Here is a 13,050-nt window from a genome sequence, read left to right on the forward strand (position 1 = left end):
CAGCTCTGCTTGCAGGCCCGGCTAAACAAGGGGGCAAAAGGTGCTTAGCCCCTTCAGCTGAAACATGTGCCACCGCAGTTTCAGTTTTATGTCCCTATATAAAAATACACCAAACTGCTGTACAATTTGACCTTCAAGAAGATAGAGGACGCTTCCCAAATGGAACCCAGTTCAGTCCCTGGTCAAAAATAGTGCACTATATAGGGAATAGGGTGCCATTTGGGAAACGTCTTAATTGGTTTAATTGGCTCAACACTTTGCCCTGGCCAGACCCAATAACATCCAATCCAAAATGTTCACAAATTAATGGTTTGGTCTGGCGCCCTTGAAACGAAGTGGCATTTTCCTCCCCTGCCCTTCAAAAGACAGTAAACAGCAAAGAGTAAATATGAGTTATTTGAAAGTGTGTTTGAAGCCCAGAGGTGAAAACAACATATTTTTCATTTGCTCTTGCACACTCTATCGCCTCCCCCTGCGTCTCATTTGGGTGGTGCTGGATTTGTCCAAGCCGGTCTAGTCGGAACCCTCTCCGTTCTATGCAAATCAGATTCTATACATACAACTTTCTCAAAATTCACAGGCTTTCCAGAAATTCCTGTTGAATTATTTTTGAAATCAGGAGTGAATAAGCAGGAAATATACAGGAAATGCACTACCGTCGTTGTAGCCTTGCCTCTATTGCCGACCAACCATTTCACACACACATCCTTGGCCCCATTACAAACTGTCACGCCCTGGTCTTAGTATTTTGTGTTTTCTTTATTATTTTGGTCAGGCCAGGGTGTGACATGGGTTATTTATGTGGTGTGTTTTGTCTAGGGGTTTTTTGTAGGTTATGGGATTGTGGTTAGTGGAGTTGTCTAGGAAAGTCTATGGTTGCCTAGAGTAGTTCTCAGAGGCAGGTGTTTATCGTTGTCTCTGATTGGGAACCATATTTAGGCAGCCATATTCTTTGAGTGTTTTGTGGTTGATTGTTCCTGTCTCTGTGTTTGTTTGCACCAGATAGGGCTGGTTTGGTTTTCACATTACATTTAGTGTTTTTGTATTGTTCGTTATCATCTTTATTAAAGATGTTTAATAATAACCACGCTGCATTTTGGTCCTCCTCTCTTTCACGGGAAGAAAACCTTAACACAAACTTACCCAAGCCTAGCATGACTGCTGACCTTTCTATCCAAGGAAATACTGTATTGCTTTGTTTTGGTGTTTGGTTTACTTTAAAGTGTTTGGAATTGAAGTACAATGACTCATCATATGCAGACACAAACCCTCTAAATCACACTAAAGTTTTGGGGAGCGTTTTACCGAGCGTGGACTGTCGTTTGGCTTTCCGATATCCCAAAATCCAAAATCTAATTTCCCAGTGGTTAAGCGCTCGGCGGGTCAGAGTAATGGGTCGATCAGACGTTCCCTCTCTCTCCTGATGGATTAGAAGCAGAAGGAGACGTGTGTGCGTGTGCCTGTGTGCACTTGTGTAAGAGAGGGAAAGAGTCGTACGTTCCTCTGATTCATACCCATTAAACTCGGGCCCTGGTTTTGGAGAATGCAACGATCCTGAGATGTTTACTTCACAGTCGCGCGACATTAATGCTTTGATTGTCCGTGGGCGGTAGCGGTGTCGGAACACCATATAGGCTGTAGAGGCTTGTGGAAGGGCCGTGATTCCATCATTTGTAAACAGGTCACGCCGAAAGCCTGTGGGCCCAATACAACCCTCGCCGATCTCCAACGTGTATCACTAGGCCTCATCAAATAGTGCTCTGTTATCTATCGTCTTGGGAACGTTTCTTTTCAGGATGGCAAATGCCACCGATAAAGTCACTTATAGTTGTTTTCCTGCCTGCAAGTCAAGTCCCCTTCAACGGCTGAATGGAGTTCAATGAGCCCTGGCTCGAAGGTGATGTTTTCCTCCGTTCGGAATTGGATTGTACTGCATGTTCAATACTCAGATCAGCAGAAAGAGAAGTGGTGGCTTACCACCGGCAGCTGTTGCACACACATTCATCATCCATCCGTCTCTCACCTCTACAGTTTCCTCACATTTCATAGTGTGCACTGCAGACAGACTTGACACTGTTGGCGCGGAGCCATTCCAGATCCATGAAATGGATCAGTGGCACACATGGCCATGCAATTCCTCACTGAGCTTTGATCAAAGTTTCCACTTGTGCCCTTGTTAAGCCATGGGTGAGGGAGAAAGAGTGTGAATGAGAGAACTGGAATTGAAGGAACACTGACATGGAGAAACAGGGAAAGAGGGAGTGGACAGACGAGCCAGAGAGAGCTGTGTGTGTGTCTGTATGTGTTTAACATGTGAATGTGTGTGTGTAAGTGTGTGTGTCCCACGTGTGTGAGTGTGTGTTTAACGTGTTAGTGAGTGGGTGTGTGTGTGTCTGTATGTGTTTAACATGTGAATGTGTGTGTAAGTGTGTGTGTCCCACATGTGTGTGAGTGTGTGTTTAACGTGTTAGTGAGTGGGTGTGTGTGTTTGCGTGTGCATTTGTGTGTATGCATGTATGTGTGTGTGTGTGTGTGTGTATGGATTTCTTCCCATTTTATTGTGTTACAAAGTGGGATTCAAATGGATTTAATTGTATTTTTGTTTGTAAGCAATCTACACAAAATACTCTGTAATGTCAAAGTGGAAGATTGTCAACTACAAAGACCAGGGAGCTTTTCGAAAGCCTCATAAAGAAGGAGAGTGATTGGTAGATTGGTAACAATAACAAATCAGACATTGGATATCTCTGTAAGCATGTCCAAGTTAAAATTAAGATGTGGTTTATGTATTAAACCACCAAGACACATCAAAAGTTACAGTTGTCCTGATCTGAGCTGCAGGACAGGATTGAAACTGCTCAGGGATGTTACCATGAGGCCATTAGTGATTTTAAAACAGTAAAAGAGGTCAATGACTGTGATGGGAGAAATCTGAGTATGGATCAACAACATTGCAGTGACTTCACAATAATGATCTGAATGACAGAGTAAAAAGAAGACTGCAAAATATATTCCCAAACATGCGTCTTGGCATTAAAGTAATTCTGAAAGTAAAACACAGCAAAGGAATACACTTTCTGGCCTAAATGCAAATCCTTATGTTTGGGGCAAATCCAACACATCACATCACTGAGTAAAACTCTTAATATTTTCAAGCAAGGTGGTGGCTGCATCGTGTTATGGGTATGCTTGTCATCGGCAAGGACTAGTGAGTTTTGTAGGATGAAAAAATGGAATAGAGCTAAGCACAGGCTCTCCCAGTCGCTGGTGTAAAACAGGCTGGAAATCTACACTGGAGTTGCTTACCAAGAAGACGGTGAATGTTCCTGAGTGGCCAAGATACAGTTTTGACTTAAATGTTCTTGAAAATCTATGGCAAGACTTGAACATTTCTGCCATTTCTGATCCCTAACATCTTGACAGAGCTTGAAGAATTTTGTAAATAATAACGGGCAAATATTTCACAATCCAGATGTGCACATCTCTTATAGACTTACTCAATAAGACTCACACATTTTCCACTTTGTTGACATCAAATGACAATGAAATACATTTTAATAACATTTTGTAACAATAAAATGTGAAGAAATCTAAGGGATCTGAATACTTTTGCATTGCACTGTACAGTTGGAAGTCGTACGTTTACATACACCTTAGCCAAATACATTTAAACTCAGTTTTTCACAAATCCTGACATTTATTCCCAGTAAAAAATCCCTGTCTTACATCAGTTAGGTTCACCACTTTATTTTAAGAATGTGAAATGTCAGAATAATAGTAGAGAGAATTATTTATTTCAGCTTTTATTTATTTCATCACATTCCCAGTGGGTCAGAACTTTACATACACTCAATTAGTATTTGGTAGCATTGCCTTTAAATTGTTTAACTTGAGTCAAACATTTTGGGTTGCCTTCCACAAGCTTCCCACAATAAGTTGGGTGAATTTTGGCCCATTCCTCCTGACAGAGCTGGTGTAACTGAGTAAGGTTTGTAGGCCTCCTTGCTCGCACACGCTTTTTCAGTTCTGCCCACAAATTTTCTATAGGATTGAGGTCAGGTCTTTGTGATGGCCACTCCAATACCTTGACTTTGTTGTCCTGAGGCCATTTTGCCACAACTTTGGAAGTATGCTTGGGGTCATTGTCCATTTAGAAGACCCATTTGCGACCAACCTTTATCTTCCTGACTGATGTCTTGAGATGTTGCTTCAATATATCCACATAATTTTAATTCCTCATGATGCCATCTATTTTGTGAAGTGCACCAGTCCCTCCTACAGCAAAGCTCCCCCACAACATGATGCTGCCACCCCCATGCTTCACGGTTGGGATGGTGATCTTCGGCTTGCAAGCCTCCCCATTTTTCCTCCAAACATAACGATGGTCATTATGGCCAAACATTTCTATTTTTGTTTCATCAGACCAAAAAGTACAATCTTTGTCCCCATGTGCAGTTGCAAACCGTAGTCTGGCTTTTTTATGGCGGTTTTGGAGCAGTGGCTTCTTCCTAGCTAAGCGGCCTTTCAGGTTGTGTCGATATAGGACTCGTTTTACTGTGGATATAGATACTTTTGTGCCTGTTTCCTCCAGCATCTTCACAAGTTCCTTTGCTGTTGTTCTTGGATTGATTTGCACTTTTCACACCAAAGTACGATCATCTCTAGGAGACAGAACACTTCCTGAGCGGTATGACGGCTGCGTGGTTCCATGGTGTTTATACTTGCGTACTATTGTTTGTACAGATGAATGTGGTACCTTCAGGCATTTGGAAATTGCTCCCAAGGATGAAGCAGACTTGTGGAGGTCTACAATTTATTTTCTGAGGTCTTGGCTGATTTCTTTAGATTTTTCCTTGATGTCAAGCAAAGAGCCACTGAGTTTGAAGGTAGGCCTTGAAATACATCCACATCTACACCTCCAATTGACTCAAATGATGTCAATTAGCCTATCAGAAGCTTCTAAAGCCATGACATAATTTTAGGGAATTTTCCAAGCTGTTTAAAGGCACAGTCAACTTAGTGTATGTACACTTCTGACCCACTGGAACTGTGATACAGTGAATTATAAGTGAAATAATCTGTCTGTAAACAATTGTTGGAAAAATTACTTGTGTCATGCACGAAGTAGATGTCCTAAACGACTTGCCAAAATTATAGTTTGTTAATGAGAAAATGTCAACTGTATGTGTGCCTGTGTGTCCCTTGAATATGTATGTGTGTGTTCACACTTGACCTTTCACTGTTAATGGGAAAGCTCTCTCCTGGTGAGGAAACAAATCAATCAGACTGAATCCCTGGCTGCCAATGGGACCAGGAAGAACTAGCTATCTGACCTTGAGCTATAGGACAGGACAGCAGACCCAGTCACACCCCAGTGGGGGGGAACAGAAATCTCCACAATCCACATCACATTATGTCCCGTCCCAAATGTGCCCGAGTGAAAAGTAGTGCACTATAAAGGGGATGGAGTGCCATTTGGGAAGCAGACAGTGAGAGAGGATATTGCTGACACTGACAGGGCACTATTTTAGGAGATTAGAGTCGTAAATGGTGTCTGATTCTCTATTCGATGACTAATTCATGACAGTAACAGTCCTTTATTGAAGGATCAACCACTACTTTGAATGTACGTTTGTTCGTGTCTTTTGAAGTTATATAGTCACGAGGAACAGTGTCAAGAACTACCATACGTGTAGCTTTTAAACTGAAAGCCCACTTCCAGTTCACCCGTTTTAGGTTCACACTGCCTGAAGATCATAGTGGCATTTTATTTGTTTTGCGTCTGGAGTAAAAGTGAAAAGATGGTTAATGTTCTCACTCTGTTTTTATGGAGGATTCCGACTGGCAAATGGAACAGGAGCCAGCAGGAGTACTGTGTGGAAAGAGACGTCCTTGCCAATAAAGCCTTTAAGCTGAAGGTTATTTTAACAGTGTGCAGCTCGAGCCCCCATCAAACCTATAATCTTGTCTATAACCCTCTGAGTCCTATCGTCCAATCGTCTCCTCTATCGCCTCATCTCCTCCTGATTAAATTATGGAAGCTGATTTCAGACTGCGGGGATTCACTAAGCCCACCAAACTGTCACACACGCACACACGTACACTCACATACACACGTACACACACACATACACACTGCCTGCCTCGTCACCGGTTATGATGACTCACTTAAAAGTGTGTGTGTGTGTGTGTGTGTGTGTGTGCTTGCTTCTCTGTGTATGATCTATGGATTTATCTGTACTTTTTATCAGGTGACATAAGCCACTGATGCCCCCCCTTGGCCTTTAAGGAGAGGCAGTCAATGTAATCAGTCTGTGGTTTATGAATGAGAAGGCCTCAGACAGAGAGAGCATTCCCTAGTGAGACAAGCTCTACTCTGTCTGAGGTTAGACTGTTCCCATATCTGTTTGTGCTGGTGTCACAATGACAATTAGAGTTGGCAAGGCAGCACAAACAGATCTAGGATCAGGCCAGTTTGAGGTGACTGCTAATTACCTCTCTTGATCCACAGACTGGGGTTTACATGGGAGCCACTGCGGGATATACCACTAGTGCCAGCAGAAATAACTGCACTCACTCTAGGACTATACTATGGCTTTCCCTTACATGAACCAAGATGGTTTGCATTTTAACTGTCATACTGAATACTTGTTATCCAAGGTAGACATATACGATGTACAGATAAAGTGTGATAAAGCGAAACACACAAACACAACTCCTTCTCCTCTGCTCTCTGTTCTCTCTATGGATTCCACATGGTTTCCTGGGATACGTCACCAGCACCTCCGGCCTCCTGTGGTGGTGTGGGCCATGCAGGAGGAGGTTACTGCTATGCAACCACCACCACAGGGCTCAAACAGGGATCTTTTTTAGCTCACCTCCACCACTCAGGGAGAAACCAAATGGTTCCCTGGTTTCCTAGCGCGTGGATGTGATGTAGATTAAGATTGCAACACACTGCACACACAGAGAGAAGTTCAGGCTAGGAAGTCTGCACTTAATGCTAAGCATGTGCAATACAACACGTAAAATCTGGTGTAGATACATGCACATGGGAATACAAAAAGTATTCGTAGCCCTTTTCATTTTTCAACATTTTGTTGTTACAAAGTGATATTAATTAAAATTGATTTAATTGTCACTAGACAAAATTGACGAAAAATTAAACACTAATATATCTTAATTCGATAAGTATTCAGCCCCCTGAGTCAATAGTTAGAAGCACATTGCAAAATGCCAAACAAACTCAAATTCCAAAACAAAACCACGTGTCCATGCAAGTCATTTGTTTATTTGACAAAAAAATGCTCTCGAAACTGTTAAATCCATTTGTGATTATTATGAAGTATCACTTGTGTGTCCCAATCCTCATATTACTTTTGCATTGGTCTTCCAACAGCATGCGGGAGGAAACGCGCAATAGCCACTCGAACTGAATAGGTTATATTCAGTAGCCTATATCCCCGGAATAGCCCCCTGTCTCCCCTAATCTGTATCGGATGCGCTCATAAATGCGCTGCTACTCATGGAATGTTTCAGAGATCTCAAGTTGTGATGCTGCGTGCATTTCATCAAATGCTCGCAGTCAAACAACCATAATTAAAAAAACTCAAGCATACCCATAACATGATGCAGCCACCACCATAATTGAAGAGAGGTCCTCAGGGATGTGCTGGGTTGGATTTGCCCCGAACATAAAGCTGTGTATTCAGGCCATAAAGTTATTTTCTTTGCCACATTTGTTGCAGTTTCACCTTAATGCCTAATGCCTTGTTGCAAACAGGATGCATGTTTTGGAATATTTGTATTCTGTTCAGGCGTCCTGCTTTTCACTCTGTCAATTAGGTTAGTATTGTGGAGTAACTACAATGTTGTTGATCCATCCTCAATTTTCTCCTATCACAGCCATTAACTGTTGCAAAGTCACCATTAGCCTGAGAAGTTTCCCTCCTCTCTGGTAATTGAGTTAGGAAGGATACCCGTATCTTTGCAGTGACTGGGTATATTGATACACCATCCAAATTGTAATGAATAACTTCACCATGCTCAAATGGATATCCAATGCCTGCTACCAATAGGTGCCCTTCTTTGCGAGGCATTGGAAAACCTCCCTGGTCTTTGCGGTTGAATCTGTGTTTGAAATCCACTGCTCAACTGAGGGACCTGTATGTGTGGGTACAGAGATGAGGTAGTCATTCAAAAAACATGTTGAACCCTATGGGAAGTGAAAGTAGATAAGGGTTAAGGCTGTTAAAACAGAAAGAGCTTGACGAATAAGTTTAGGAATTCATTCCCACCGATTAAGGTAAGGGGTTAAGGTTTGGGAAGAGTTTAAAACAGAATCAAATTAAATAAGTGCCTAGTGCTGAACCTGCGATCCTTGGAACCGAAGTGCGTGGTTTAGCCCTTCCTCTATATCCCCATCCACAACACCCTAGCAAGCCGCGAGCCTACTAGATGGTAATACATGCTCATGTTGCCCCTAGTGGACTCTATTGAAGGCTTCTCCCGATGTCCTGGGGACCTGGGAGAACGTTGAATACGGAAGTCTATCTGGTGTGATATATCTGCTGACCCACCTCCAACCTCAGCCACATCTCACTCTCTCTCTCTCGCTCCCTCTCTGTCTCACCCTGATCCCCCTCTGCAGGCGATTCAATGCGCGTGGCCTCCCAGGAGTTTGCTGACGACCCTTGCTCCTCAGTGAAGCGAGGCACCATGGTGAGGGCTGCCCGCGCCCTGCTCTCCGCCGTCACCCGCCTGCTCATCCTCGCCGACATGGCCGATGTCATGAGGTTGCTGGCCCACCTGAAAATCGTAAGCAACTCATAGTCTACCGACTACTCTATAACTATGTCCTTTTGCTCTTCTTCACTGATACAAGGGACACATCTCCATCGCCTTAAGAGGCATCCACCCCTTGTCTCATCCGGAATGGACAACACTGGACTATTGAGATTGAGATGCACCCCATCCCATGGGATTTATTCTGAAGTGATGGTGAAGTTTGTGCGTTGTCACCCCATGCTGCCAATGGTTTGATTAAGAAACTGAGGTGGAACTCATGCATCTGAGTACAAACCTTGGTCTAGGACCCTATCATACAAAGTCTGACAAAGTTACTCTCGAGTAACCTCTTAACTTTTATTCAAACGCTGTGAACGACGGTGGCCTTTAAAAAGGCTGTTTGAAGTCGCTGTCGGTTAGTCTGCATATCTTGAAACGCGCCGCAGAGAGGCTCCCCTACCAGCTACAAAGTCAGCTGGCCTTTGTAGATAGACCCAGCAGGACACACACACACACACACACACACACACACACACACACACACTCCCAACCCCTGTAGAGTTTCAGGGTGAGCCAACCACTACTCTACCAAATTCCACACACACACACACACACACACACACACACACACACACACACACACACACACACACACACTCCCAACCCCTGTAGAGTTTCAGGGTGAGCCAACCACTACTCTACCAAATTCCACACACAGACACACACACACACACACACACACACACACACACACACACACACACACACACACACACACACACACACACACACACACCTCTCCCTTCCCTTACTGTAAGTGAAAGAGCAAGGTAGCTTAAAATCGTAAGATAACACAAGGGCTTTCATATGCCTTTGGCGATCAACAGGGACATACTGTATATAGTAAGGCTACAGAATAGTCAGCAACTTCAGTAAGTACAGTAGAGTCACCATGTCCTCTTAGTCAAGGGCCCTGGTCAGAGTAGTGCGCTAAATAGAGAATAGTGTGCCATTTAGGATGCATCCAGGATACATATTTTATCTTCACCTAGTGTGTGGAAGGACACTGTATCAAAACACACTAGGAGTTCAAATGCCTTTGGCGATCCATAGAGGCATTTCTGGACAGCTTCAGTGAGTAACATCCCCATGTCCTGTCCCATCCCCTCCCCAGGATATCCCAGCATGCCATGCTCTAATCCACAGCTCCACTGATCATCACTGATCACCACTGTACACTGGGAGCGCTACGTTCTACCTGGGCCGTACATTAGCATATAGATGAGCCAGAACCTCAGTAGTAGAGCACACACACACACACACACACACACACACACACACACACACACACACACGCACACACTCACGCATGCACACACACACACACACACACACACATGCACCTGCTATGATATCAGAGTCCACTGATGGATACCCGCTATAAGGAACAAGGAGGTATTAACCACACATACTGTACATGTCACACCGCTTGGATAGAAGTGTAATTAAGCCTATATGTTTACAGGACACATACAGGTCACAAGTTATGCTTCTGGCTGTAGTGCTTTCATTGTGATCCAGTGCAGTGCTGGTACAACTGCCTAGACCTACACACACACATACACACACACACACTCTCAGACAGTTCATCTTCTAGAACATTTAGGGTGTCCCCGGGAGCCGAGAGGGGGCTTAACTCCAGTCTGTGCCTAAGCTTCTCATCAAAGGCCACTTACGAGTTATTTCTCTCCTCTCTCTCTCTCTTTCTCTCTCTCTCTCTCTTCTCTCTCTCTGTGTTCTGTTCTGTCTCGCTCTCTCTGGTCTCTTTATATCTCTCTCTCTCTCTGGTCTCTTTCTCTCTCTCTCTCTCTGCTCTCTCTCTCTCTGTTCTGTTCTGTTCTCTGGTCTCTTTATATCTCTCTCTCTCTCTGGTCTCTTTCTCTCTCTCTCTCTCTCTGGTCTCTCTCTCTCTGGTCTCTCTCTCTCTCTCTGGTCTCTCTCTCTCTCTCTGGTCTCTCTCTCTCTGGTCTCTCTTTCTCTCTCTGGTCTCTCTTTCTCTCTCTGGTCTCTCTCTCTCTCTCTCTCTCTCTCTGCTCTCTTTCTTTCTCCTGCTCTCTCTCACTCTCTCTTTCCAATACTATTGTCTGCACTTTCTTAATGGCTACAGAAAGTAGTTTAGAATAAGAATGGACCTGCACATACAGGGATGAGGATCGCTAAAAGGGGACAATTTAAAAAAAATAACTCCCAAGTCAATTGCCACAAAAAAAAGAAAATGTTCTAGTAGCAATTACAAAGAAGTGAAAATTAATTTTGGTCCCGCCAAGCAAAGTTCCTTATTATTTTTTTTTATACAGATGATTTTATTTGATCACCCTGTTGCAGGAGGGACATTTTAAACTTGTAGTGTTTTGAGGTTTAAAACAGGTTCTGAAGTTTGTAATTTTCCCTTCGAAATTTCAGACTAGATTTTTTTCAGCCCCTACAAAAATGTCCATTAATGGAGGATTAAATTGATGCTCAAATTGAGATCCTACATCTGTAGCTGAAGTTTTGTCACTTCATGAAAATACTTAATGGAAAGCCTTAAGGTAGCTATGTCCATAAACTCTTTGCAAATGTTAAATATCTGTGTCTCCATGTTTTCGTGTGTGTGTGTGGGTGTGTGGGTGTGTGTGTATATGACAGGTGGAGGAGGCCCTGGAGGCAGTGAAGAATGCCACCAACGAGCAGGACCTTGCCAACCGCTTCAAAGAGTTTGGCAAGGAGATGGTGAAGCTCAACTATGTGGCTGCCCGCAGACAGCAGGTAACACAAACACACTCACACTAACAGGTGTGAGTAAATATGTCATACTAAATATGTCATACTCCACACCAGGCTCCTTGAGCTCGTATCACAGATAAATGGGAAACCAAGCTTTGCAGGAGACTGCTCACACACACATACGCACAGACACACACACACCTGTACCTCCAGCAACCTGTACCTCCAGCAACCTGTACCTCCAGCAACCTGTACCTCCAGCAACCTGTACCTCCAGCAACCTGTACCTCCAGCAACCTGTACCTCCAGCACCTGTACCACTAACCATCAGTGATGTGTTAAACCTCGAGACGATTAGGTCCAGCCAGGGGAAGTTTAAAGAGGAAACCAGTAGCGAGGCAGACGCATTAAAAACCCATAGAGACAGAGAGCCCTTCGGCTCTTACCAAAGACACAGCAAGAACACTGATTCTCTATCATAGCAGGACATCGCACACGCACAGAGCAAGCAGACACAGTCATGGCACTACATCACACCACTGCCTCTATCGCTAGCCTAGGGAGGGGGGGGAAACGACTCTCAACACCGAGCTGGGCTCTCGGTCATAACTGAACGCCTTCTCCAAAAACACGTTTAAGTGCTGAGCTGTATCCGTGACTGTGCCGTAGCACGCCGTTTCTGACTGAGGAATGACTGAGGATGCGTCCCAAATGGCACACTACTTTTGAGCAAGGGCCCATAGAGCTTTGGTCAAAAGTAGTGCACTATATACTTTCCTGACTTTATTGTTCCCTTGGGGAAATATTGTTGCAGTGTCATGTACACGTTTAAAGTGGTGTTTAAATACAAAACAAGATTGACAATACAACTTTCATAACAGTTACATAACAATAAAAGGAGACTAGCCTGCTGGCCTTACTGAGTCTATAGGAACATTAGCCTGCTGGCCTTACAGAGTCTATAGGAACATTAGCCTGAGCTGTGATATTTAGGAGGGATATCACACCTGGCGCAGTCTCTGTTTTGGGTCTAAAATGATTTTGTGAGCCTTGCGGAGGGCCCTGACCTTAAAGATCTCGTCCAGGCCTCGTCCAAGTACCTTGCTTGCTGTGGTGATAATCCTTCTCAGCATATTTCTCTGGCTGACAGTGGCATTGCCACACCATCAAACAATACAAAAAGTGAAAATACTCTCAATGAAAGATTTGTAAAACAGAGTCAGTACAGTACAGTCTTCATTAAAATATCCCAGCTTTTTGAGAAAGTACAGTCTCTGTTGGCTCTTTTTGTAGATCAGGTCTGTACATTTACTCCACTGAAGCTTATTGTCCAAGAGGACACCCAGATATTTGTATTCCTCTATAATCTCTATGTTCTGACCTCTGATAGATGTTGCAGAGGTAGGTGTTGGACTCTTCCTGAAGTCTACGCACATCTCTCTGGTATTATTGGTATTGAGGACCAAGTGTGATTCGTCACACCACTCTACAAAGTCA

At 43.7% G+C, this 13,050-nt stretch overlaps 1 protein-coding gene across 4 annotated transcripts in view; it reads left to right on the forward strand.

Moving 5' to 3' along the window:
• The window catches only part of LOC139374910 (catenin alpha-2), a 677,819-nt gene that overhangs the window by 133,347 nt on the left and 531,422 nt on the right, over positions 1-13,050 (forward strand). For 3 of the 4 annotated variants that reach the window (XM_071116130.1, XM_071116132.1, XM_071116131.1), the window contains 2 exons: positions 8,651-8,817; positions 11,476-11,595. In XM_071116130.1, coding sequence (XP_070972231.1) covers positions 8,651-8,817; positions 11,476-11,595 — 287 coding nt within the window. The remainder of the gene's footprint in view (positions 1-8,650; positions 8,818-11,475; positions 11,596-13,050) is intronic. The other variant, XM_071116133.1, reaches the window with a different exon arrangement.

This window comes from Oncorhynchus clarkii, chromosome 19, assembly GCF_045791955.1.
Source record: "Oncorhynchus clarkii lewisi isolate Uvic-CL-2024 chromosome 19, UVic_Ocla_1.0, whole genome shotgun sequence".
Taxonomy (NCBI): domain Eukaryota; kingdom Metazoa; phylum Chordata; class Actinopteri; order Salmoniformes; family Salmonidae; genus Oncorhynchus; species Oncorhynchus clarkii.